At 34.4% G+C, this 26283-nt stretch overlaps 1 protein-coding gene across 2 annotated transcripts in view; it reads left to right on the forward strand.

Moving 5' to 3' along the window:
- Positions 1-26283, forward strand: part of LOC138333918 (solute carrier family 12 member 1-like) — a 63454-nt gene that overhangs the window by 13449 nt on the left and 23722 nt on the right. For both annotated transcript variants that reach the window (XM_069282572.1, XM_069282573.1), the window contains exons 4-10: positions 12812-12951; positions 15976-16086; positions 17062-17173; positions 21384-21511; positions 21788-22069; positions 22538-22645; positions 23511-23634. In XM_069282572.1, coding sequence (XP_069138673.1) covers positions 12812-12951; positions 15976-16086; positions 17062-17173; positions 21384-21511; positions 21788-22069; positions 22538-22645; positions 23511-23634 — 1005 coding nt within the window. The remainder of the gene's footprint in view (positions 1-12811; positions 12952-15975; positions 16087-17061; positions 17174-21383; positions 21512-21787; positions 22070-22537; positions 22646-23510; positions 23635-26283) is intronic.

Here is a 26283-nt window from a genome sequence, read left to right on the forward strand (position 1 = left end):
CATAATTAATTGCATCTGCACCATGCCTTATATGGAATGAAGTGCTGATCGTTCATATACCAAAAGGAAAATAAATTATTTCATTCGACATATATATACATATAGGATTAAACACCAATTATTGTTCAAATGATGATTATCGTTTATACTCTGTCGGCGGTGGAGCATCTTTCAAAGTTTGAGCTTCTTATTTTACTTCAAAACATAAGTATTGAGAAAATTCATGATACTATGTCTTCTATGGAATGAGATACTGATTGCATATACAGAAAAACTCAAAATCGGCTAGAAACCTATTTTATTTCATAAAATGTGTCTTCACAATGGTTTATTATGATTTCGATTCGAAAACTGGGAGATTTGCCATATTCCGGACATCACTATATCCTTTGGATGGCCGTAACATATTTATGCGTAGTTATATTATTAATTTGCCCCATTTCATGCACCCTTCTGGAGCCCCACTGAGACCGTTGAAAACTAAATACTAGTTTTTTGAAAAGGAGATGTTCATCCCTATATAGCATGTCAATATCGATTCGGTCATTGCATTAGTGACATCACAAATCACCTTTGAACATGCCCAAATAAGTCAAAAATTGAGGTCTGAAATCCGGATTTTAGTGTGTGCCCGGAAACCTGTCGTTGTGAGCTTAATTATCAACATACAGACATGCAGATGGTCTTAAATGATAGAAGAGGTATCAAAGTAAGAGAAAACAGAGAGAAAGGGAAAAAGAAGGGTAAAATAGCACCGATTTAAAAGAAAACCAAAAAAAAAAAAACAAGTCCCACGCGCAGGTTTCTGCCTCCCATGACCCATGCGTGGTGACCTAGCTTTAGGGGACTTTCGGTGATTGTTTTTGTTTGTTTGTAGTGTGTACTGTTTGTTATCACTGTGAAAATGGCATCAAACCAAAATCTTGATGCAAACTGCTTTCATAGATGGCATTTGTTAAAACCTACTTTCAAAATTGAGTCGAGTTGGAATCCTGCCGCCCGTCGTAAGGATATATGACAAAAGCAAAACAAATGATTTTATATGCATTTTTGTGTGAATTTAACAGATACATTATTAAACATCAGTTAGTCTACAAATTATAATATTTTTTATGCTGTGTCGGTGGTGGATCATCTTTAAGAGAGGTACTGTGGCTTTGATATGAGGGTAATGGGTTAATATACGTAAACTATGACTGCAGATAGAGATAATTTCCACCCGAAGTGTTACGAAATTAATTTAGTGACTCTCAATGCATGTTCTGTATAGGAACACAAATTCTATATTGGTAGTGTTTCAATTCTAAAATACCAATATTCTAGTATGAAAACTGGGTTTATTGGATCTGCGTGCTATTGATTTTATTTTATCTTATGTAACATTGTGTGAGCAGATTTAGGAGCCAGCTTGTGATGTTTTATTCAAGAATCTGCAGCTTAATTCAAAAGACAAAAGAGTCAGACGGATTATCGCCCGAAATAACCCAGGTATTCTCGGTGTGTCTATCAATAAAATACGGTCCAATTACTTGGTAGAAATGCAACTGAAAGTAATAGTTTTGAAGCTATATATTGTGAGAAAACGCCTCCAAATCAATCGTACATGTTCTGGGATTTATCCGTCAAAACTGGTTACACAGCAACATTACATATGACTTGCCAGCGAGAATGTGTTGTAAAATATTACATGCATACTTTGTCTGAAAATAATTTTGCACAGATAATTCCAGGTCAGGATAAGTTAAGTCAGTAATTAGGTAATGATAATGTTCATAGCTGAAAAAATCTACTAAGTATCAAAACGAGTTGACGTTGTTATGATTGAAATTTCCGATTGCATTTGAAAGCCCCATCCAAACATTACAAAAATAAAAATGAACACAAACCACAGAAATATATTTACACAATTACTGCTAAGATAATGCAGCTTAGATAATGCATGGCATTAAACATATAAATATCCAATAGCAGGTCTGTTTTGCAATAATATAATTCTGTTTTTTTACGGTTGGCACGAAAGCCCCAACCTGTCTATAAAGGCAACCTATCTATAGTGACTGTTTTTCTGTCTCCCCTTCAGTGGTCGTTATAGACAGATTTGACTTAACATGTATATCAATACTTTGTTTTATTGTTTTAACATCCTATTACCATAACCAGGGTCATTTAAGGACCTGCAAAGTTGGAGGTGCAGAAAAGCCGGAGTAACCAGGGGAGAACCTGCAGTGACATGTGAAGTATACATGTCCCCCCTTGGGATTCGAACTCACAACCCAGAGGTGGAGGGCTTGTGGTAATATGTTGGGATATCTTACTTACTCTGCTGCTCTATCAAGTTATGCAAATATTGAATTTCATTTTAGATTGGCACACTGATGATACCTTATATATATATCCAGATTTTTTTATCTAATGGGCCAAATTCATAGTGATTGTCAACTCTATGTAATTACGGATATGTGGCATTTTGTTGAAATCTTTCTGATTGACAAGGAAGGTAACACCATGCATTGTTTGTTTTCTCTCTGGTGAACTGGTGCATTGCATGCACAGCATACATTTCCTTTTAATTGAAGATGTATAGGTGATTTAGAACAATTATTTTGATTGACAGGGAAAATATTTTGTAACCACGCATTTCATAAATGTCAGCATGGCTTCAAAGGGTTCTCGTCAAGTGCCGCTATAGTAACTGTTGATTAGACAGCATCACAGAAATTGAAAAAACACAAAGAAAAAAGACAATTTTAAAATCACAGAGAAATATTAATCACTTATTTTGCTGCTGCCAACATGTACACTTCAAAGCAAAAAGGCTTAAAAAATCATTAAGTATATTTTTATGTTTTTATAGAACATCCATATGGTATACCAACATGTATGGTATAAAATTGTTACGAAGACTTGGCTACACATTCCCTGTCTTTTAACTTCAACAATGTAAAAAGAACTGAAGAAGACATTCTTTGTATGTTCTTTTATCAGCTGGCTCGGACCACTTGTAGGTACGTCCTAAATTAGGAAGGGTACCAATTTACCATGTATTGTAAGAAGCACAAAATACTTAGACAGCTCTCTTTAAGAATATTACAAAGATGAAAACAAAATAACACATGAAAGTTTTAACATGTAATATATTGAAATGTTTATATGCTTTTCACACAAAATGAAGATTTTATGACAAAGAAGTATCTTTCTCCCAAGTAATTTGCATTAGAAACGAACTACTTGGACCAGTTGCCTGTTCCGATATAAGTATATTAGATAAATATGATACACTGACTGTAAGCTTCTGGAGCTCAGTCATTTACCCTGAAGACACATTTGAACTCTTCCAATTTAAAAGTTGGAATAGTTCATTATGACTTTTAGGGTGAATAAGGTAAGGGCAGATGGCGATAAATAATCCCACCAGGATATATATCATCTTATATGACCTTATATTAACCCACCATTTCCCAATATGAATAATTACTTTTGGTTCAATGAGAATTCACAATCCTGTTAATGTTCTTGTTTTCTTACAATTACAGATGAGTATACATTATAAATTGTGCAATTTAACAAATTAAAGATGCATTGATGCTTGAGTAATATCTCAATTTAAACAAATGAAGAATAAACATATGATTTTGTTCATAAAAAAACCCAAGTCTATTGTTTTCAAAATTTTGAAAAAAAAATAAAAAAAATAATAATGATATTGATACCATATTTGACCCAATAATTGCACAGGGTAGTTAAAAAATTGACAAATGAAGGGGCATTTCATAGGATTAAATTTTGACTAACATTTTACAAAATTATTGCACAGTCTTTAAGCCATCAATAGATTTACAAAAGAAATCAAATAGAGAAATCTGCTGGTTTTCAGTTTCAGTCTGTATTTAGTTACTGTAAGTAAAAAATGGGGACGCCTGTGCTGATTGGGTTGAATACGGTATATGCCCTAGTACCATATGGACATAGTAAAAAGATATAATTTACACGAAAATCACTAGATATTATAGATTACAGTGTCATATTTCTATGGAATTAATTCTGCAACCATGCATGGAATTCACTTGTTTGTATGTTCATTCAACCGTCCAATAATGAATTGCTGTAGAAAATGTCAACAGTCAACCAAAAATTCAACAGATCTTGTTTCTTTTCATTAGATTAAAATATAATCCGGCCCACCCTTATTGATGAAGATGAGTTATATTATTTCATTCTGAATATATGTATTGCTTTTCCCCTGATATTGCGTCATTTAGACGTTTATTACAGCCTCTGTGAGGAATGTAATGCTATCAGTTCTGTGTTTTTGTACAGACACAGCTTGATCAGTCTATCACAATGGGAGTTATTACTTCATCTTTGTGCAAATGTCAACTGAAATAAAATAAACTGATTCTAATATTAGATACATGTATTATTAGACTTGGGGTTTCTTGCTCTGCGTCATTGGTGGTAGTATACTTCAGTGAGGTAGCACTGTAAGAAGAGTATAGTCCTTGCTATCACATTAAGACTTTATCATATATATATATATTTACATTTTGCCACAGCGACTCCCATTACTCTAATGATAATTGTGATCTGCATTATTAGCCAATAAATGCAGCGTAGACTTGGTGTAGTAATATCTATATAAATGGATGTGAGTCTTGTTTATTGACATCATGATAGTCCGCATGGGGAAAATTGACATTGTATTTGAATGAATCAGTTTGGTTATAAAAAATCTTTTAAATGTCTGGATAATTGAAAGTAAACTAAAAAGCTATTGGAAAACATTGAAATTTTGTTTTCTTTTCAATTTTTTATAGGGACTATTTTTTGTCACATTGAATTTGGCTGATGAGGTTAAATGGCTGAAACGGGAAATTCAGTTATTAACTCGCATCTAGATTATGTTTTAATTTGAACTAGAAAGTAAAATGTAAATATAACAATTAAAGTATTGTTAGATTGCATTTATTGGAGATATAAATGCAATCTGGGTGGCAGATCTCTCTTGATTCAAAATAAAGGTGATTAGGAACTTCTGAAATTACATAACCTGTTGATTATTCATTGATGTTATATGAAGTCCACTGAGACTAAATGCCTTAACTACTTTTGCAAGTGAATTGAAGAAAATATTCTGATTTTTCAGATGAAAGGTCATCTTTATGTGCTTTTAATTTTATTTTTTTAGCTGACTGATAAATGGTTTTGCATCAATTTTGAAGATTACAGTGCAATGATGTACAAAGAAAAATGGTCTTTCTAGCCAAGTGGTGAAATGCCCCCTCTCCTGAAAAGGTGGCCTTTAATTAAGCACTTGGTCATTATAAAGAGGTACCCTCTGAGGCAGGTTTAACTGTAAAGACAAAGTTAGGTTTCAAATACATTGACAGTAATGTTTTAAGGCTATTTGAATGACGGAAAATCTTCAAATGGCAATATTATTGCATGTCAGACACAGGAAAACAATAGTGTGGTGCATCCAGTTGATTGATTATGTATGAGATTTATACATGTACCTGTATTCTAGACAAACTGCAGGTAATGTGGTGGTTTTAACGATTTAGATGTCTACCAGACAGGACGACAACCCTAGTTCTCTGTTATTGCTAAATAATCTTGTAACAAAATTGCATAAATTGTACCTGCATGACCTTGCAGTTGCATCAAATAAATGTGTAGATGACAGATTAGCCCGCGGTTACCGGTGCAGATATCGTACAGAATATCAGGAATACAATAAACCTTTTAGGCAGAGACATTCGCCAATCAATCTCAATCTCAGCGTTAATTTGTTCACCCCTTAAGCTCATATTGGACTGGTCTAGTCTTTGATTTAGAAGAGTGTAATTGTGTCTTCAGGGGTGAGTGAGTTAACATTTACTGAAATGTATAAAGTGACACAGGAGCTTTGAGAGTCTGGGACCCTTAACATCTCTATAACTCGATCTGGGCCAAACTCCTGTCAAATAACTCATCTTAACTTGTACATTATCGGGATCAAGTCTTTTATATCCGAACAAAAAGTGTGATCATACTGAAAGGCCCATATTAGCAAGCTCCCGGATCAAATGCTATGGTCCCCTAGGTGATATAATATGCACTTTCTTTGGCCATATTTCAATTAATTGGAGTTGTACATGATGCTGCAACACATCCAATATTATGATGGTATTGATTGTATGATGTCTAGAGGTTAGCAGACCTATACTGCTCCAATAGAGCATTACTGTTACCATATCTTTTATTGCCTTCAGCAGACTGAGCACTCGACCTTTCCCCATATACCTGGATACCTGGATAAGCAATTTTATAGGTTCATTAGTGGAATACCGCTTTTATCTAATAACGTAACTTTAGGGCTTGTAATTTCCCGATTGATTCTTTTTGTCAGAAGTAGGTCGAATTTGCTTTCTATCAGATACGTGCACTGGCAGTTGATTTTAATATATATACACATGAAAGATTTCTTCTTGAAACATTTTTTAGGTTTCATTTGCCTGCAATCAAGTTTTGCTGACTATGCAATTTTTTGTGTTGTCATTAAAAATAAGAGTCTTTTTAATAATTAAGTTACGCTGAAGATTAAATGTCTTTTTCTTGCTGAAATATATTGATGTGCTGTAAGATTTAGAAATACGAAGCATTGCAGGTGTAATTGCTGACGTTCCATGACATGAGAAGATAAATTAATGTAAAACTCCATTAGCATTTAGGCTTCTTTAGGTGTAATGGAATCACCTATTGATCAAATCTAGTCTTCATGAAATGCAGACAAGACATCATTAGACACAATAAGACAAATTTCTTCTTCCTCTAAGACATCAGTCTTGGCTAAATATAATAGAATTACGGAAGTTTTGTTCAGTCAGTTTATTTCTTTAACTTTTTTAAACTGAATTATGAATCTTTCTGTTATGTGACATTCAATATCTGTTAGTGAATGATTGACTCTGTTTTGTTCAATAATAGACTGAGCAGTTACAGCCCGAAGCTCATAAAAGAGTGATTTGCTAAATGTCATGTCCAATAAAAGGGTCACTAGCTAAGAACAAATTAGTCGATCAACAGAAATGCTAGATCTAAAGGATTCTAAATCTGGTATAATGGGAAATAATAGGATGGAAACCAGATTGAATGAATTGACGTCTCTGCAGTGATAAGATACAGAATTGCTCTTAGAAGGTATAGTTCTTGTTGTTACTTTATAGATTAATTAACAAAGATTTTGTTGTCTCTGCTAATAGAGATAGAAACAAGACTTGAACTTATAACCCATCCCCACTTTCCATCAATATTAAACTGTGTCCTATGCTCTCAGAAAGTATTCTATGTTATGACTTATTGTATAAAGGATAATAAAACCAAAGATTTTGTTGTCACTACTAAAACCCCTCCATCCCCCATCGATGTCAAGCTGTGTCCTATTTTCATAATATATTCTGTGTTGTAACTAGTGGTATAGGATAATGAAAAAAAGATTTTGTTGTCACTGCTGATCGAGACGGAGACAAGATTTGACCCCTGTCCATCGATGTCCTACAGAATGTCACAGTTTGACCCCAGTGCCCATCAATGTCCTACTCAGTATGTCACATTATTGATTGACTACCTACTTCCTTATTAATGGTCCTCGGATCTCCGTATTGGCATATGTATTGGGTCATGTATTGATTGTGATGAAGGATAGAATACATTGTGTATAATTACAAATATACATGTGAGTATCTCAATTTAAGAGCTCGAGGCCTTACAGGGCTTCATGGTCACCTGATCATTGGAGACGCATTTAAATGTAGTGTTGATTATAAAGCAATAAAATTATTAATCCATAGAGGACTGAATCACAGATAGCTAGAACATGATAAAATGTCAGATATTAATATAAGAAACCTGTACTGATTTTCTATTAGCAGGCCTTTTTTCTAGGGGTCCGAGGGACCAATAATGGGCCCAATTCCCAATGGCTGCATGCAGTAATTTAAAAATTTATTCAAATTCCCCAAAAATGCAGTTTACTTCTGGAAATTCTCCCAATTTATTATTTTTTCCCAAAAGTGAGGTTAAGATGTCCCAACATATTACCACAAGCTCTTTACCTCTTGGTCGCTTATTCGTATCCCATGTGGAACCATTGCCAGGTACTGACCAATGGTCAGTGATTTTTCTCTGGCTTTCTTCCACCATGTAATCCTGACAAATCCTTAAATGACTCTGGTTGTGATGTTAGCATTCTGAAAGCAGAAAACAGTCATTATCGGTATGTGAATTTGTATGTTTATGATTAAACCTCAAAACCATTTATCTCAAGCTTAGGACACTTTAAATCTCAAATAAATAAGATGTTTGAGACCTGATATTTAAGATTTTTTGAACCATAAGTAGGGTTTGCACTGGGTATTATTCTTCGAAATTATGGGGTCCGTCTTTATATTTGGCGTGGACTTAGAGAAAAAAAGTGGGGTCTTTTCATGTGCTTTGCTTCAAAAAGGATTTAAGGACTACAAAAAGGTAAATCTTGACTAGGATGTTGCATTTAATAATGTAAAGAAAACACCTTGTCATCTATGTACACTTGTATAGTATTCCGGATTGGGGTTAGGATGACCTATTGTCATCATGCGTTGTCCGTCGCCATAAGCTGTGCGTCATAATTGAACTTTTCATTCGAACGACTACTTCTCAATAAGCGAAAGGCCTAGGGTACTGATATTTTGCCTGTAGCATGCTTTGATGAAGGGCTACCAAGTTTATTCACATGAATGACCTTGACCTTCATTCAAGGTCACAGGGGTCAAAAGGCTAAAATCTTCAAATGACTTCTTTTCAAGAACCAAAAGGCCAAGTATACTCATATTGGGCCTGTGGTGTGCTTGGATGAAGGACTACCAAGGTTTTTCAAATGAATGACCGTGACCTTAATTCAAAACCACCGATCAGCGGTCAATACCTGGCAAATTCCCCCATGGGATTTGAACTCGTGACCCAGAGGTGGAGGGCTTGTGGTAATATATCAAGACATCTTAACCGCTCGGCCACCGCGGCCCCAAAACATGCCTGAATATACTGTAAAGCTTTGGTCACCCACTAATTGTCTCAGAGTATAAACATCCCCCTGGAAAAAGCATGACCAAAATGATGTGTTTATGACCATCAACATATTCATTAGTATGCAAACGTGGCTGTTGTTATGTTTCCGTCCACGACATTTATACATCTTTAATGTTCTTTGCAACAAACATCCCATGGAAACAATACTAGTAACACCCCTGATACGGAATACATTGGTCAAGAACTGAAATAAAACAATCCACTTGTTTTAGACCGAGTGATATCCAATTATACATGCAAGTAATTATAACAGAACCAAATTTAATTTAGAAATCTACATAAACAAATTAAAATTTATTGCATCTTAGAAAAAGAAAAAAATCTTTAGTTTAACAATACATTGTAAATCTTTCAGTCAAACCTACTATAAAGGACACCTCCATATCAAGGACACCTATAAATCTAACGATTTGACATTTTTGTTTTGTCCACACGGTTGGAATTACTTCCTTGTCCCATATATCTATAACGGATAGACTCATCAATATTGATCCCTTTGGTGCAATTAACTACATCATTGTCTATAAAGGACAGACTCATCAAACCTATTTGGTGCAATTTTCTATATAATTGACCTCTTTATAAAGGACACCTGTCTATAAAGGACAGATTCATCAAACCTATATGGTCAATTTTCTACATAATTGACCTCTTTATAAAGGACACCTGTCTATAAAGGACAGATTCATCAAACCTATTTGGTGCAATTTTCCATATAATTGACCTCTTCATAAAGGACATCTGTCTACAAAGGACAGATTCATCAAACCTATATGGTCAATTTTCTACATAATTGACCTCTTTATAAAGGACACCTGTCTATAAAGGACAGATTCATCAAACCTATTTGGTGCAATTTTCTATATAATTGACCTCTTTATAAAGGACACCTGTCTATAAAGGACAGACTCATCAAACCTATTTGGTGCAATTTTCTATATAATTGACCTCTTTATAAAGGACACCTGTCTATAAAGGACAGACTCATCAAACCTATTTGGTGCAATTTTCTATATAATTGACCTCTTTATAAAGGACACCTGTCTATACAGACATATATGTTATATATGCCCCTTTGGTGTCCTTTATAGAGAGGTTTGACAGTACAATCTGTATTTCAATATTAAGAAATTTTTATATCATACAAAATCAATATCAGTACATTTATGGACTGCATTTTTAGCAAAATGCAAAAGATTTATCCTAGAATTTTATCAAATCATCAATTAAATGAATTTTAGGTTATGTATGTGATTTGGTAAAACTCCTGATCTGATATGTTTCTGTACAGGCCTAGGGTTGTCTTCAGTGTTGGTTTTGGTACCAGAAATGCTGCCACAAACCTTTTGGCCTACACACTAGCTTAGATATAGAGAATGGTTAACCAGAAGAAAATAACTCTATTTACCGCACAGAATGTTTATTTAAATTTGCTGTGTAATGGAAAAACGAAATTGGAATGGTTTTTAATTGAATAAAATTGTTAAAGTTGAATTAATGCCCTAGTATTTGATTGATCTTGACTTTGGTAATACTTGGTTACTATTTGGAGCATATCCAGATCCTAATATCCCTACATTAAAAGTTCATCTCATAATTAAAGGGTATATTCTGACCATCGAGTATGAATCTACACTTAGTCTGCAGTTGTAATCAATAAGAAATAATAAATGTGGCTTATTGATTTTGGTTAAAACCTGTAGGTAGACTTCTAATAGAATTACCATATTTCATTTAATTGGGCGTTCTCTTTGTGAACAATGAATCTATAGATGGTAGCAACCTAATCCCATTAATATACCTACAAATTGTCATCATCGTAAAATTTCTGTATGCGTATTACTTCGCCATTTGAAGTTAATCATGGTCAGCTTGTTCTCTACATTATCTTACTTAGAATATACATCGTCTTTTAAAACTGATCGATGATCATTTATTTGATTAAAATGATAAATTTGGATATTCTACAAAATAAGGAAGGATTGCTGTGATCTATTTTGGACTTTCATGTAGTTATTGTAAACCTGTATACTCTGTACACTGTACTGTCCTTCCCTAAAATACACCAACACACAAAATCTCTGTATCTTAATCAATAGGGAGTCCAGCAGTTCTACAAGAGCTTGTTACACCATCTGCCTTCACTACTAGTCACAGCGCTATTGAGTCTGGTTCTACATTCTTTGACATTTATGTGATCTTTAGGATATTGGCAACAATTTTACTCTCCTATAACTAAGTGCCAGATATATTGAAGTCAAAGGTCATTATTGTTTTCTTCTCAAATGTCAAAAAGCCTCATAGATACAAAAAAAATAAAAGGTTTAGTGATTCAAAACTGAGAAACCAAAGATGTCCATTGTTCACTTTGGATTATGAAAAGAAGAAAAAACACATTTTTGACCTCTGACCTTTTGGAAAAAGGCCAAAACTTTGTTGCAAGAAGATATGACAATATCGAAGTTGTAAAACTCACGTCATTCTCACCTTTGTTTCATTCTAAAGTAATTGGTCTCTTTGACATACTAAAAATAAAAATTATTAAGCATGAAAAGCTCACAAGGTTGGTCTTCTGGGTAGAGACCAACAAAATTACTGTGTTATAAGCATAGCAGTTTTGTTATACACGTAATACACACATCTTATGGTAACTTTGATGTATCTTTGACCTGATTGAAAATGATTATGTTACATAACCATAATTCTTTGTAAGCGTGTTTGTTATAAATGAGTTTTACTGTAATTGCAAGGTCAACCATGCATACAGACAGGGTAAAATGCTGTCTGATTTTATAATTTTGTCATTATTCTGAACAAAAAACAGAAATAGTCTTGCATTTTAAATGCCAGATGACCCAAATGTTGTTACAGCTTTTCCATAAGTGCTGTAGCTTTCTCCATAGAGCATACTAAGTAATGAATGTTTTAGATATATACGTTGCTACAAAGTCTAGACACTGCATTTATAATGAAATGTTTTTGTTGATGCTAATTGAATGGAAATTCTAAAACTAAACAGTCTGTTTATAATTTCAATTTCATCCCATGCTGAATTCTGAATAGTTAATCAAATGACATTTCCAGTATAGCAGATTATGAGTTTTATGTCATATAAAAAATAAACACCATTAGAAATTGATTTGAATGTGGTACATTGTGCATATGCGTATTGTACTTTAGACTAGTATATCAAATAGCCAAAATTTGTAAGCATTTTTCACCTTAATGTAATTCTTTATATTTCTTAATATTGCACAGATGAAAAATTAGCATCCATAGCTATCATCCAGGAAATCATTAAAATAGCATCCCCACAAAAAGATCTTGTTATAAGTTATTTAGCTATTTCCTTCATTAGAAGGGTCTAGTTTCATTTCATTTCAGAATATTTTTTTGTAATATTACAATTGGGATTGGGCAACAGGCTATGCCTATATCAGCCCTAGCCTGGAAGGGTGTAGTTGTTTTTGGTCCGTGTCTGTCATTAGAATAATTGTGTCTGTATACAAATCTTCCAAAACTACTGTATCGACTTCAATGAAACTTCAAACTGTAAGGGACCATGTATAGATCAATGTGCATGCAGGCTTTCTTTTGTCGACATTTCGAAATCTTAGTAATAAATTGTACTGGTGTTTATAAATTTTTATTTTGTCTTTATTGGTTCATAGATATTGATTAAATGTCATTATTTTTTTAATTACAGGAGGAGCCTATTTTATGATATCGAGGAGTTTGGGGCCAGAGTTTGGAGGTGCTATAGGGCTGGTGTTTTCTGTAGCCAATGCTGTCGCTGTGGCTATGTACGTGGTGGGCTTCGCAGAGACAGTCAGAGATTTACTCAAGGTAAATAGATGTACAATACAGGAGTTTAGAGGTCCCAAAATGATGTGGGTAAAGTATGATTTACTGTCAATTAGTACCAGTACCACCTGTCGATGATTATGACGTCACAAAACTCCAGATGGTGGTACTAATTGACGGTAAATTGTACTTTACTCACATCGTTTTGGGATCTCAAAACCTCCTTATAGAATGACATCCCAAAAAAGATAGTGGTACCCCTAATAGTGAATATTTTTATAATATTTTCAGTCTGAAAATTGTTGTCTGATATAGTAATATAAATGGAGAACTATGATTATACCCAGTGCAACAAAGTTACATGAGCTAGGGGTACAATACAATCGAATATACTGGATTCAATTTGTATGTCTGTCAATCGAAAGACACAATGGTAAATTGACTAATCCTCCTAAACCACTGGAAGAAATTCAATTAGACTTGGTGGCAATAATCCTTATATGGTATAGATGTGTGTAATCTATATTAATTGGAACAAGATACTTCCATCTTTTAAAAGAGTTATGCCCCTTTGTTATAGGGCATGGGGAAGGTGCTATTAGTTGGCCACTGGACAACACTTTTAAGTTTTGTGTGGTGTCTGTCAGTACTTGTGTGGGCACTATACTCTACTGTTGTTTCTAATTAGAACTTATAATTCAATTAGGTAATAGGTGCACTTAAACTAGCAATACTTTGTACTAAAATTAAGTCAGTGTTACATTTCAATCCTTTAACTGAATGTTCCATCAAAGAAAAAAGTATCCATGCAAGTCATATATCTTTAATTGTCATTACTGCATTTCCTGCATGAATTCATGTTACATCTAGTGGAGGACTTAGTATTATTTGTTTGAGCAAGAGTAGGTTTCCAAAAGATCTTTGACAAAAAAAAAAGATAAAAATATTTTCTGTGATATTCTAATCATTAGATGGCATTATGCTACTGAATGTACATTTTAAGAAATATATGTATCTAATCTTTTAGGTTCTGTTTCAAGAAAGAAACAAATATCGGTGAAGTTGTTACAAGAAAGAAACAAATATCGGTGAAATATTAGTTGTTGCAAGTGCCTTCTGGTCAAAATATATAGGGTTATTTACTTCTGTGGAATATACTCGTGATCCTATATAGTCAGGATTACGTTGTTTCGTGTCTGTATATAATCTTGTACAGAGGAGACGACATTACACAGGCACACTTAGTGCCGTTCCTACAAATTCCTCGTAATAAATCAATGTATATTGCATGTTCAACAAGCTGCTGCCAGTACTAATAATAGACCTGTGTTAAAATATCTACAAAAAATAACCGAATAAAAAAAACCATAGCCATGCAGACGAATTCACATTCTGGCTGAATATCTCCTTCTAGGTACATAAAATATCAAAATCATATAAATTTCTTTTAGTACTGTATGAGGTCTGTTATATGCGCTTTCATATGTAATTGCCTTTCTACTTGCTGTATAATTACCTGGTACATCACTTGAAGCCGCAATCATTTTCATGTAAACTTTGAATAAAATTGTTTTATGTGTGAGAACTGCAGTTTATACATGTTTGGATGTAATGTGTAGATGTCTGGCTATTGACAGTATATTTCTTCCCTATTGGAAGTTTCATAATATTAAGCCTCATTCATTTTCATAATGATATTGAGTAAAATTGTGTCGAACCTGTGTATAAAGACCATCCAAAGGACATAAAAAATGGTTTCTATAGCCCAGTGATCTTTATATACAGGCAAAATTGTGTTATAAATGATATGGCCATTTGGAACCTTAAGGAAGTGGTCTTGATAAGCAGGTGGTCTTATAAGAGGTCGAGGTGGTCCCTGATTTATTATATGACAGGCTTTACTGTAGTGTGAACGGTTCAAAAATAAAGTAATAAATAACTGAACTGGCTACCAAGTATCATTTGAAATTTCCCTCATATTTTTAAGTCTATCTTGTTTTGATTTACACTTTTAATGTTGAGTACATCCATATGTATGTAAACCATCAGTTTACACATGTAAAAGAGCTAACCATCGTGATCAGGAAGTTGACTACAGCCAATGATGTTGACACAGGTTCTAGGCTATGAATGTTATCATAACACATGCAGACATTTCTTTTTACATGGATTTAATGAACTTTTTGCTCTGTTGGTGTCATACTGACTTATCTAATATTTACATTGGCTCAATGTTTGTTCAATTGTTCTAATGGAAGAATTTAATTAAGACAAATAAACAAATTTTTAATTTTTTAATTTAACTAACATTTTTACAAAAAAATGAATTATTTTGTTTTTCACAAAATGAATGACATCAGGAAGAGAAATTTCAAAATTATTTTTGAAAATGCCATAGATTAGATATTTTTGAAAAATTTGTTGCTCTCTATTGTTGTAACACTAGAAAAGAGAAACACAATAAATATCTCTGTGGTTTAATTAGTATTTTCAATAATTAGCACCAAGTCTAACATTTGGAGTTGCTGGAGAAGCTGAGAAACAGACCTGGCTATATATACTGTTGTGGCTTAATTATAATGACTCTGAATTGCATATTTAAAGGTCTTTGACTTTGACTTATTAATTTCTGTTGCTTCAAAGAAAATTTGACAAAATGATTTTCAAAAAAGTATACTGACATATAAATGATATTATACCTTGTACTTTTGAAGGATTACTTTCACAAGTGTTGTATGTTCTAATTATGAAATCATATAACTATTACACCATTTTGCCAAAATAAATTTAAGTGTAAATTTCAAAGTTGTTTGTAGAATTATTGATTAACTGAAATGTGGTTTGATGTAGTTCATTAAAATTTTGCCAGATAATTTCTAGAATAAATTTGATAGTTATTTGTAGAATTATCGGTAGACAGATCAGGACAATTGAAATCTGGTTAGGTGTAGTTGAACACAAAGAATTAAACTTCAGGAAAGCCTGAGCTATATGTTGGACCAAATTCATGGAAACATATTAGTAGTTAAGGCCTTCATTGATTGTCGTTTATTTATGTTGCCATAGGAACATGACGCCCTTATGATTGACGAGGAAAATGACATTCGTATCATTGGAGTGTTGACCATTACGTTGTTACTATTTATAGCCATTATCGGCATGGAATGGGAGGCGAGGGTAAGTATGATGTGCTGCAGACCAATTGATATCAGTCAAGTACAGAATCAGGTCACAATGACTTTCAATCTTAGGATTAGACCTATTTTACCCATGTAAACAAATTTCTAAATTGACTTGCTCTACAGCCTGATGCTGGAAATTCATGCCATTGGGTAAATGAATTCGAAAATGGTGTGTTCTACAATGTGATACTGGAATATTTTTTAACAATTTCATTAGTGCTAAATAAAAAAGAGTTTAGTTGGCAGCAATTTCAATACAAAACAAGATTGATATTGCATAAATGAATTTTTGTGCATAACGAAAAAGTGGCGACATATTATATATATTATTTAGTGCTAGATAGATGTCACCCTTATTTTCTTGTTGTAGTACACAGCTAGTGCTGGTTTTAAAAGGTTTTCTTTGACAAACATTCAGGAACTTATTCCAGTTGCCTTTTCTAGATTGTCATGCGTATCCTATGTGCTGTGCATACTTGAAATTATATTTTCAACTTTCCTGAAGATAACTGCTGAAAAAATTCAAAGACCTTTTGAAGGAAATTTGGATCTTTTACCACAAGTTAACATATGAAAGCATTAAATTAAGGTCTAATGCATTCCAAGACCCTGACAAATGATTATATAATGCAATTGAAGGTTTCAAATTTTCAGTTTGAAAGCGTGCAGTCAGTATACATATACCAGACTAGACTGCTTCAAAAAGATGAAAGTAATCAAATTGAAATATTTTAAAGGTCCTCGGTGTTCTTGTATAACAGTTCTGAAGGACCGCATGTAGAGATTAACCCAAACCGTACATTTTTTTCTAGACAAATCATAGGAAGAGATTTCTTCGCCATTGAGATATTTTATAGGAGTGGACATAAATGACCAATAATAAAGCCTGAAAACAATCAATCAATTTTAATGTACTACGTTGATGCTTTATTTACCTATGTAAAATGTGTTTGCTTTTTGTGTGTTTCAGGCCCAGGTGGTATTGTTAGTGCTTTTGTTAGTTGCTATAGCCAATTTTATGATAGGGACATTTATACCATCAACTCCTGCACAGGTCTCAAAGGGGATAGTGGGGTACAAAGGTAAGGATGATGAATTAAGTTAATTGATGATGTAATTGCGATGTAATACAGTAGAGCCAGTATTGTATTTTTATCAAACCTGTCTATAAAGGACACCAATGAGACATAGAAGAAATGTCCTTATAGACAGGTGTCCATTATATATAGGTATCCTTATATAGAGATACCTATATATAATGGACACCTGTCTATATAAAGGACATCTCTATATAAAGGACATCCTTATATAGAGATGTCCTTTATATAGAGATGTCCTTTATATAGAGGCGTCCTGCAGATGTGTCCTTTATAGGAAGGTGTCATTTTTAGCTCACCTGGCCCGAAGGGCCGGTGAGCTTATGTCATAGCACGGCGTCCGTCCGTCTGTCCGTCAACATTTAATTTAAATTGTTACTAGTCATAGAGTTCCGCATGGATTGTGACCAAATTTGGCCACAAACATCCTTGGGTGAAGGGGAACAGAACTTGTATAAATTTTGGCTCTGACCCCACAGGGGCAGGAGGGGCCCAATAGGAGTAATAGAGGTAAATCCTATAAATCGCTATTTGTCCTAGAGTTCTGCATGGATTGTAACAAAATTTGGCCACAAATATCCTTGGGGGAAGGGGAACAGAACTTGTATAAATTTTGGCTCTGACCTCCCGGGAGCAGGAGGGGGTCCGCCCAATAGGGAAATAAGAGGTAAATTTTCAAATTCCTTTAGAAAAGAAACTATGAACCTGTATTCAGAACATGACTTGACATTACAAACCAGGTGAGCGATACAGGCCCTCTGGGCCTCTTGTTATAGATTTGTCCTTTACAGACAGATGTCCTTTATACAGGGGTTTCCTTCATAAACAGGTGTTCATTATGTAGAGATGTCTTTATATAGAGATGTCCTTTATACAGAGGTGTCCTGTAGATATGTCCTTTATAGACAGGTGTCATTTATTAAGAGAAGTCCATTATAGACAGATGTCCTTTATACAGAGGTGTCCTTTATATAGAGATGTCCTTTTTAGACAGGTGTCCTTTATAGACAAGTGTCCTTAAGTGTTCTTCATAGTCAATGTTTTCTTTATATAAAGATGTCCTTTATATACATGTGTCCTTTAGTGTCCTTTATAGACATGTGTCCTTTATGTCCTTTATAACATGTGTCCTTTATGTCCTTTATATACATGTGTCCTTTAATGTCCTTTATATACATGTGTCCTTTAGTGACCTTTATATACATGTGTCCTTTAGTGTCCTTTATAGACATGTGTCCTTTGTGTCCTTTATAGACATGTGTCCTTTAGTGTCCTTTATAGACATGTGTCCTTTAGTGTCCTTTATAGACATGTGTCCTTTAGTGTCCTTTATAGACATGTGTCCTTTAGTTTCCTTTATAGACATGTGTCCTTTGTGATGTCCCTTTATATACATGTGTTCTTTAGTGTCCGTTATATACATGTGTCCTTTAGTGCCCTTTATAGACATGTGTCCTTTAGTGTCCTTTATAGACATGTGTCCTTTAGTGTCCTTTATAGACATGTGTCCTTTAGTGTCCTTTATATACATGTGTCCTTTAGTGTCCTTTATATACATGTGTCCTTTAGTGTCCTTTATAGACATGTGTCCTTTAGTGTCCTTTATATACATGTGTCCTTTAGTGTCCTTTATAGACATTTGTCCTTTAGTGTCCTTTATAGACATGTGTCCTTTAGTGTCCTTTATAGACATGTGTCCTTTAGTGTCCTTTATATACATGTGTCCTTTAGTGTCCTTTATAGACATGTGTCCTTTAGTGTCCTTTATAGACATGTGTCCTTTAGTGTCCTTTATAGACATGTGTCCTTTAGTGTCCTTTATAGACATGTGTCCTTTAGTGTCCTTTATAGACATGTGTCCTTTAGTGTCCTTTATATACATGTGTCCTTTAGTGTCCTTTATATACATGTGTCCTTTAGTGTCCTTTAATGACATGTGTCCTTTGGTGTCCTTTATAGACATTTGTCCTTTAGTGTCCTTTATAGACATGTGTCCTTTAGTGTCCTTTATAGACATGTGTCCTTTAGTGTCCTTTATAGACATGTGTCCTTTAGTGTCCGTTATATACATGTGTCCTTTAGTGTCCTTTATAGACATGTGTCCTTTAGTGTCCTTTAATGACATGTGTCCTTTGGTGTCCTTTATAGACATTTGTCCTTTAGTGTCCTTTATATACATGTGTCCTTTAGTGTCCTTTATATACATGTGTCCTTTAGTGTCCTTTATAGACATGTGTCCTTTAGTGTCCTTTATATACATGTGTCCTTTAGTGTCCTTTATATACATGTGTCCTTTAGTGTCCTTTATAGACATGTGTCCTTTAGTGTCCTTTATAGACATGTGTCCTTTAGTGTCCTTTATAGACATGTGTCCTTTACTGTCCTTTATATACATGTGTCCTTTAATGTCCTTTATATACATGTGTCCTTTAGTGTCCTTTATATACATGTGTCCTTTAGTGTCCTTTATATACATGTGTCCTTTAGTGTCCTTTATAGACATGTGTCCTTTAGTGTCCTTTATATACATGTGTTCTTTAGTGTCCTTTATAGACATTTGTCCTTTAGTGTTCTTTATAGACATGTATCTTTAATATAAAGGTGTCCCTTATAGACAAGTGTCCTACATGTCCTTTATATAAAGGTGTCCCTTATAGACAAGTGTCCTTTAGCGTTTTTTATAGACATGTTTCCTCTATATAGAGATGTCCTTTATATAGAGGTGTCCTTTATGGAGAAAAGTGTCCTTAGCGTTCTTTATAGACATGTTTTCTATATATAGAGATGTCCTTTATATAGAGGTGTCCTTTATGGAAAAGTGTCCTTTAGCGTTCTTTATAGACATGTTTCCTTTATAAAAAAGGTGTCCTTTTAAGTCAAGTGTATTTTAATGTTCTTTATAAAGAGGTTTCCTTCATATAGAGGTGTCCTTTAAATATAGACATGTAGCAGACCTTTATAGACAAGTGTCCTTTAATGTTCTTTATAGACATGTGATCTTTATATATAGGTGTTCTTTATAGACACATGTTCTTTATATACAGGTGGCCTGTATAGACAAGTGTTCTTTAGTGTTCTTTGTAGACATGTGTACTTCATATAGAGTTGTCCTTTATATAGAGGTGTCCTTTATAGACAGGTGTCCTTTTATATAGAGATGAGTTTATATAGAGGTGTCCTTTATAGACATTTAGCAGACCTTCATAGACAAGTGTCCTTTAATATTCTTTATAGACAGGTGTCCTTTATATGCTGTTGTCCTTTATATAGAAGTGTCCTTTATAGATAGGTGTCCTTTATATACAGGTGTCCTTTATATACAGGTGTCCTTTATATACATGTGTCTTTTATATACATGTGTCTTTTATATCGATATGTCCTTCATATAAAGAGGTATCCTTTATAGACAGTGTCCTTTATAGACATGTGTCTTTTATATAGAGGTGTCCTTTATAAACATGTGTCCCTTTATATACATGTGTCTTTTATATCGATATGTCCTTTATATAAAGGTGTCCTTTACAGAAGTATCCTTTATTTACAGTTCGTCTGTTAAAGCTAAGTCACTGCCTAGTGTACATGTGTTGACTGATTTCAATTTTATGCATTTGAATAGAGAAGAGTTAGATCTGTTTTTGTCTTCTTAGTGGTTAAAGTGTTACAAATGTAATCTACTCTATGTTGAAGATCCTTTTGGTTGTGCAACAACTTCTAACCGATCATAGTTCGCCATCATAATTAAAGCATTCAAAGGGAGATAACAACCGTACACAGATCTTCATTAAATTTGTGTCTGCACACATGTACAGGTTAAAACTACTTTGCACAGTTGATTAGCTTGTTTGCAAAATAAATTTGCATGGTTAAATAAAACTTTTACACAGATGGATCTCCTCCCCATATATTTCACTATAAACTTCTGTAGTAATTCATAGAATTGTAGGGCTTGAGCTGGTGGTAATCACAACTTCATCAACCAAAAAATCCTAAAAAATTAATAAATGTTCCTTGCTCATTCATGAACTGATAGATTCACAAAGAAAATTTATATAAAGAAAATATCATGAATACCACTGGCTCGCAAAGTTTAATAAGGACAACCACAAAAATTGGCATTGTTAACTTTTAATTAAAGAGATCAGTAGATCTAGATCATTTGTCAGTCTGTTTCATATCAAATTCCATTCATTTACAGGTGAAGTTTTTGTAGACAATTTTGGACCAAAGTATACAGAGGGGGAGAATTTCTTTTCTGTTTTTGCTGTATTTTTCCCCGCTGCTACGGGTATTTTAGCGGGGGCTAACATCTCAGGTGATTTAAAGGTAAGTCACCGGACAGAATTGGAAGACTCAAACTAAGCTGGCCTTAAATTGCTCTAGCTGTTAATTTAACCCTATCAACCAACCACAATCCTCTTCCATTCACTATGTAGAGTTGGACATTACTCATTTACACCTGAAATTTCATAATGGACTGATCTAGTCTTTGATGTAAAAGAGTCTAAATGTGTCTTCAGGAGTGAATTAGTTAATTAAAATATGCTTTATAGACATTACACGGTAGCAGTTTATTTTATGTCTCTTTAATATCAATTACAGAATGCACAGAAAAACATTCCAAAGGGAACCTTTTACTCTATTCTGATCTCCACGATTGTGTACATTGGGATAGCCTGGGTTCTTGGTGCTACCATTATGAGGGAAGCGTCGGGCTTCGCCGCTACAGCGGTCCAGTCAGCATTAGTGGCTAATGTCAGTGTCAACGGGTCGTACCAATTAGTCAATAGCACACTTAGCCAGCCCAGTGATTTTAATCTGGCCGGTAACTGTAGTCTTGGCAAGGACGGCGCCTGTGAATACGGACTTCTCCACGACTACAGGGTAAATATTGATATACATTTCGACCTCATTTGCTCAAACTTAAATTCAAAGTATTTTTGTTGGTCACGACCAAAGATTTCACTTCACATTCAACTACCCATACCGTATGGCCGTTTTTTTTATGAGGATGATATTTCTGCAATTTTCCGAAACATTGCTAGGATCCCAAAAATTTGATCTGCAAAATATTGAAAAACAGTTTAATGATATCAACCCTTAAATCCATATCACAAGAATTTAAAATCGCTAACATACAATTTTCTCGTTTAGATCAAATCAGAGAAATTTTAGTCTACCAAAATAACGGTCTATAGGGTAGTCTGTGTTTATATATATGATGCAAATTAAATCCTATCAAAATTGAATGTGATGCTTATCATTTAATTATTTCAATGAAATTTTGTTGCATGGTGTATTTAATCAATGGAATTATTACTGAATCATACAAATTTATACAACCTACTTTAGGCTATGGAGATATCCTCAGGATTTGGCCCCCTTGTGACTGTTGGGATATTTTCTGCCACGCTTTCCTCAGCACTTGCCAGTCTCGTATCCGCTCCTAAAGTCTTCCAGGTAAAATACTTCTTTTGACAAAGGTAGTACATGGTAAATCATTAATTGATAAGTGTTTAGATCAAGATCAAGATTATTTAAAAAGTGGTGTGACATATTCTTTGTCATGCTGTTGGTCTTGCCCAGTTGCATCAACATTATTTAAAATCAAGTTATTCAACTAAAAATTCTCCAAAGGAAAGCATTACAAAAGTTCTTTAATAAATTCTGTAATAGAATTTTAAAGTGAATAATCGGGCAAAGAAAACCAGTCTAAATACGTTCATTGGCCTTCCAAAAGTTCTCACATATTAATACGACGGTCAAGTTCTGCTTAGTTTCCCAGTTCTGACCATTAAAGTAAAAAAAAGTTGAAAGCATTGAAAGCGAGGCTGTGTGGAAATGTAACCACGGACATAGTGAGCCAGGAGGACGTTTTAGAATTCCCATACTTTAAATTAATTTCTTCGTACGCAGACAGATTTTGACGAGAGATTTTTATTTTTCCATTTCATAAGAAATTATACTGGATACATTCACACCATTTTCACCGACCTTAGCCATCCTTGCCCGACTGTTCACTTTAACCTTAGGAACATTTTTGAAACTGGGCTATGAATTTGGATGGAAATGGGTAATTTCCCCTTCTTTGATTTTAAACAATAGTCATTTTCATTATCTTCAGCCACGACCAAGTGTGTTTAACATTTGGTGTATCTAGAATGATTTTTTTGTCTTCAGTGCAAGATTTTGATTTGACAATGATGGTAAGACTACAATGAAATTTGTTTAATTTTTAGAAGAATCATAAATCAAAAGAAAAATATATAATCATACAATAGATGCCATATTCATTTAAACATTAATGTATTTTTCTACCCTACAGGCAGTTTGTAAAGACAAGATATTCCCGAAAATCCACATTTTCGCCAAAGGTTACGGTGCCAGTGATAACCCTAGGCGAGCGTACTTACTTGCTTATTTCATTGGCGTAGGTTTTATATGTATAGGTAAGTGTCCGAGTGTTGTGGTGCTTTAATTATATATAACATGATGTGTTCTATTTCTAGAGCTTTCAATTAATGGATAATAAAGTCATAATATCATTAATTGTTGAGTAAATTTTCCTTTTTTTAGAGTTTTCAATTTAATAATAAAATCTAACATCAATTTGAAAATTTTAAGAAATTTTTACTTTCATTTGAATTTTAAATAAAGGACCTCTTTCACGAACAATGGAAATTTGCCCACGAACCAATTTTATTGAAATTAAATGTTATATGTAGCAACATAAATGCAAACCCTTGAAATACGTTTAAAAAATTCAAAAGGTCCCAGGGGCCTGTGCTATGGCCAAATTAATGTTGCCAAGTAGAGGTGTATGACAGGGTTCCATTTTTTATCCAAAATGGTATCAAAATAATGTTTTATGTCATAAAACTGTATTATTTTCTGAAGAGTATAAATAATTACATATTATGATCACAAATATGTAGGCAAAATGTGACAAATAAAATTTTGGCTACATTTTAAAGACAGAAAATATCGAAATTTAGGGTGTTATTTTCGGCCATGTCAATTATTAACAATGGTGATTTACCCACTTCCAGTTTGAGTGCACCAAAAATATTTTCTAAAAAGTTGGCTCATTACCTGAAGTTAATATTTTGAAAATTTCAGAAAACTTGTGGACCGGTAAATTTGTCATTTAAAGGTCTTAGTGAGACAAGGTCTATTTTTAGGTCATCTGACCGAAGGTCAGGATGACCTATTGTCATCGTGTTTTGTCCGTCGTCGTGCGCCGTCCGCCGTCCGCCGTGCGTCGTGCGTAAGACTATTTATACAAAAGCCTACTCCTCCTTCATCCTTGGATGGATTTCATCCATATTTGGTTTGAAACATCATTGGGGAAGGACAATCATATTTTATATAAATGAGCCTGGTCCGACCCCTAGGGGCTGAGGGGTGGGGCCCCAAAAGGGCAAATTTTCTTAATTTAAGCTTTAAAATCCTACTCCTCCTTCATCCTTGGGTTGATTTCATCCATATTTGGTGTGAAGCTTCATTAGGGAAGGACAATTATATTTTATATATATGAGCTTGGTCCGACCTCTAGGGTCAGAGGGGCGGGGCCCCAAAAGGGCAAATTTTCTTAATTTTAGCTCTAAAATCCTACTCCTTCTTCATCCTTGGATGGATTTCATCTATATTTAGTGTGAAACATCATTTGGGAAGTGTAATCATATTTTATATAAATGAGCCTGGTCCGACACCTAGGGGCTGAGGGGTGGGGCCCCAAAGAGGCAAATTTTCTTAATTTTAGCTTTGAAATCCTACTCCTCCTTCATGCTTGGATTGATTTCATCCATATTTGGTGTGAAACATCATTGGGGACGGACAATCATATTTTATATAAATGAGCGTGGTCCAACCCCTAGGGGCTGAGGGGTGGGGCCCCCCAAAGGGCATATTTTCTTAAGTTAGCTTTAAAATCCTACTCCTCCTTCATCCTTGGATGGATTTCATCCATATTTGGTGTGAAACATCATTGGGGACGGACAATCATATTTTATATAAATGAGCGTGGTCCAACCCCTAGGGGCTGAGGGGTGGGGCCCCCCAAAGGGCATATTTTCTTAAGTTAGCTTTAAAATCCTACTCCTCCTTCATCCTTGTATGGATTTCATCTATATTTAGTGTAAAACATTATTGCGGAAGGATAATCATATTTGATGTAAATGCATGAGCATGGTCCAACCCCTAGGGGCTGAGGGTGGGGCCCCAAATGGGCAAATTTTCTTAATTTTAGCTTTAAAATCCTACTCCTCCTCCATCCTTGGATGAATTTTATCTATATTTGGTGTGAAACATCCATTGGGGAAACACAATTATATTTTATATAAATGAGTCTGGTCTGAACCCTGGGAACTGAGGGGTGGGGCCCCAAAAGGGCAAATTTTCTTAATTTTGGCTGGCCCACTTCCTGTTTTAAGGTTTCAGTCTCCGATCTCAATGAAAATTGGTCTATAGGGGTTTTAATTGATGCCGAACAACATGCAAACATTTTCGTAAAGATTTTGGTATTCCAAGATGGCCGCTGGCCCACTTCCTGTTTTAAGGTTTTAGTCTCCGATCTCAATGAAAATAGGTCTGTAGGGGTTTTAATTGATGCCGAACAACATGCAAACATTTTCGTAAAGATTTTGGTGTTCCAAGATGGCCACTGGCCCACTTCCTGTTTTAAGGTTTCAGTCTCCGATCTCAATGAAAATTGGTCTATAGGGGTTTCAATTGATGCCGAATACCATGCAAACATTTTCGTTAAGATTTTGGTATTCCAAGATGGCCACTGGCCCACTTCCTATTTTAAGGTTTCAGTCTCCGATCTCAATGAAAATTGGTCTATAGGGGTTTTAATTGATGCCCGAACAACATGCAAACATAATTGTAAAGATTTTGTTATTCCAAGATGGCCGCTGGCCCACTTCCTGTTTTAAAGTTTCAGTCTCCGACCTCAATGAAAATTGGTCTATAGGGGTTTTAATTGATTCAGAAGGGGGAACTTTAGGTAAGGACAATCATATTTTATAAAGGACCAAGGTAAGACCCATGGGGATAGTATGGCCGAGGTCCAAAATGGGAGCTTTGCTGAAATTTGG

The sequence above is a fragment of the Argopecten irradians genome, chromosome 10 (genome assembly GCF_041381155.1).
Source record: "Argopecten irradians isolate NY chromosome 10, Ai_NY, whole genome shotgun sequence".
NCBI lineage: Eukaryota > Metazoa > Mollusca > Bivalvia > Pectinida > Pectinidae > Argopecten > Argopecten irradians.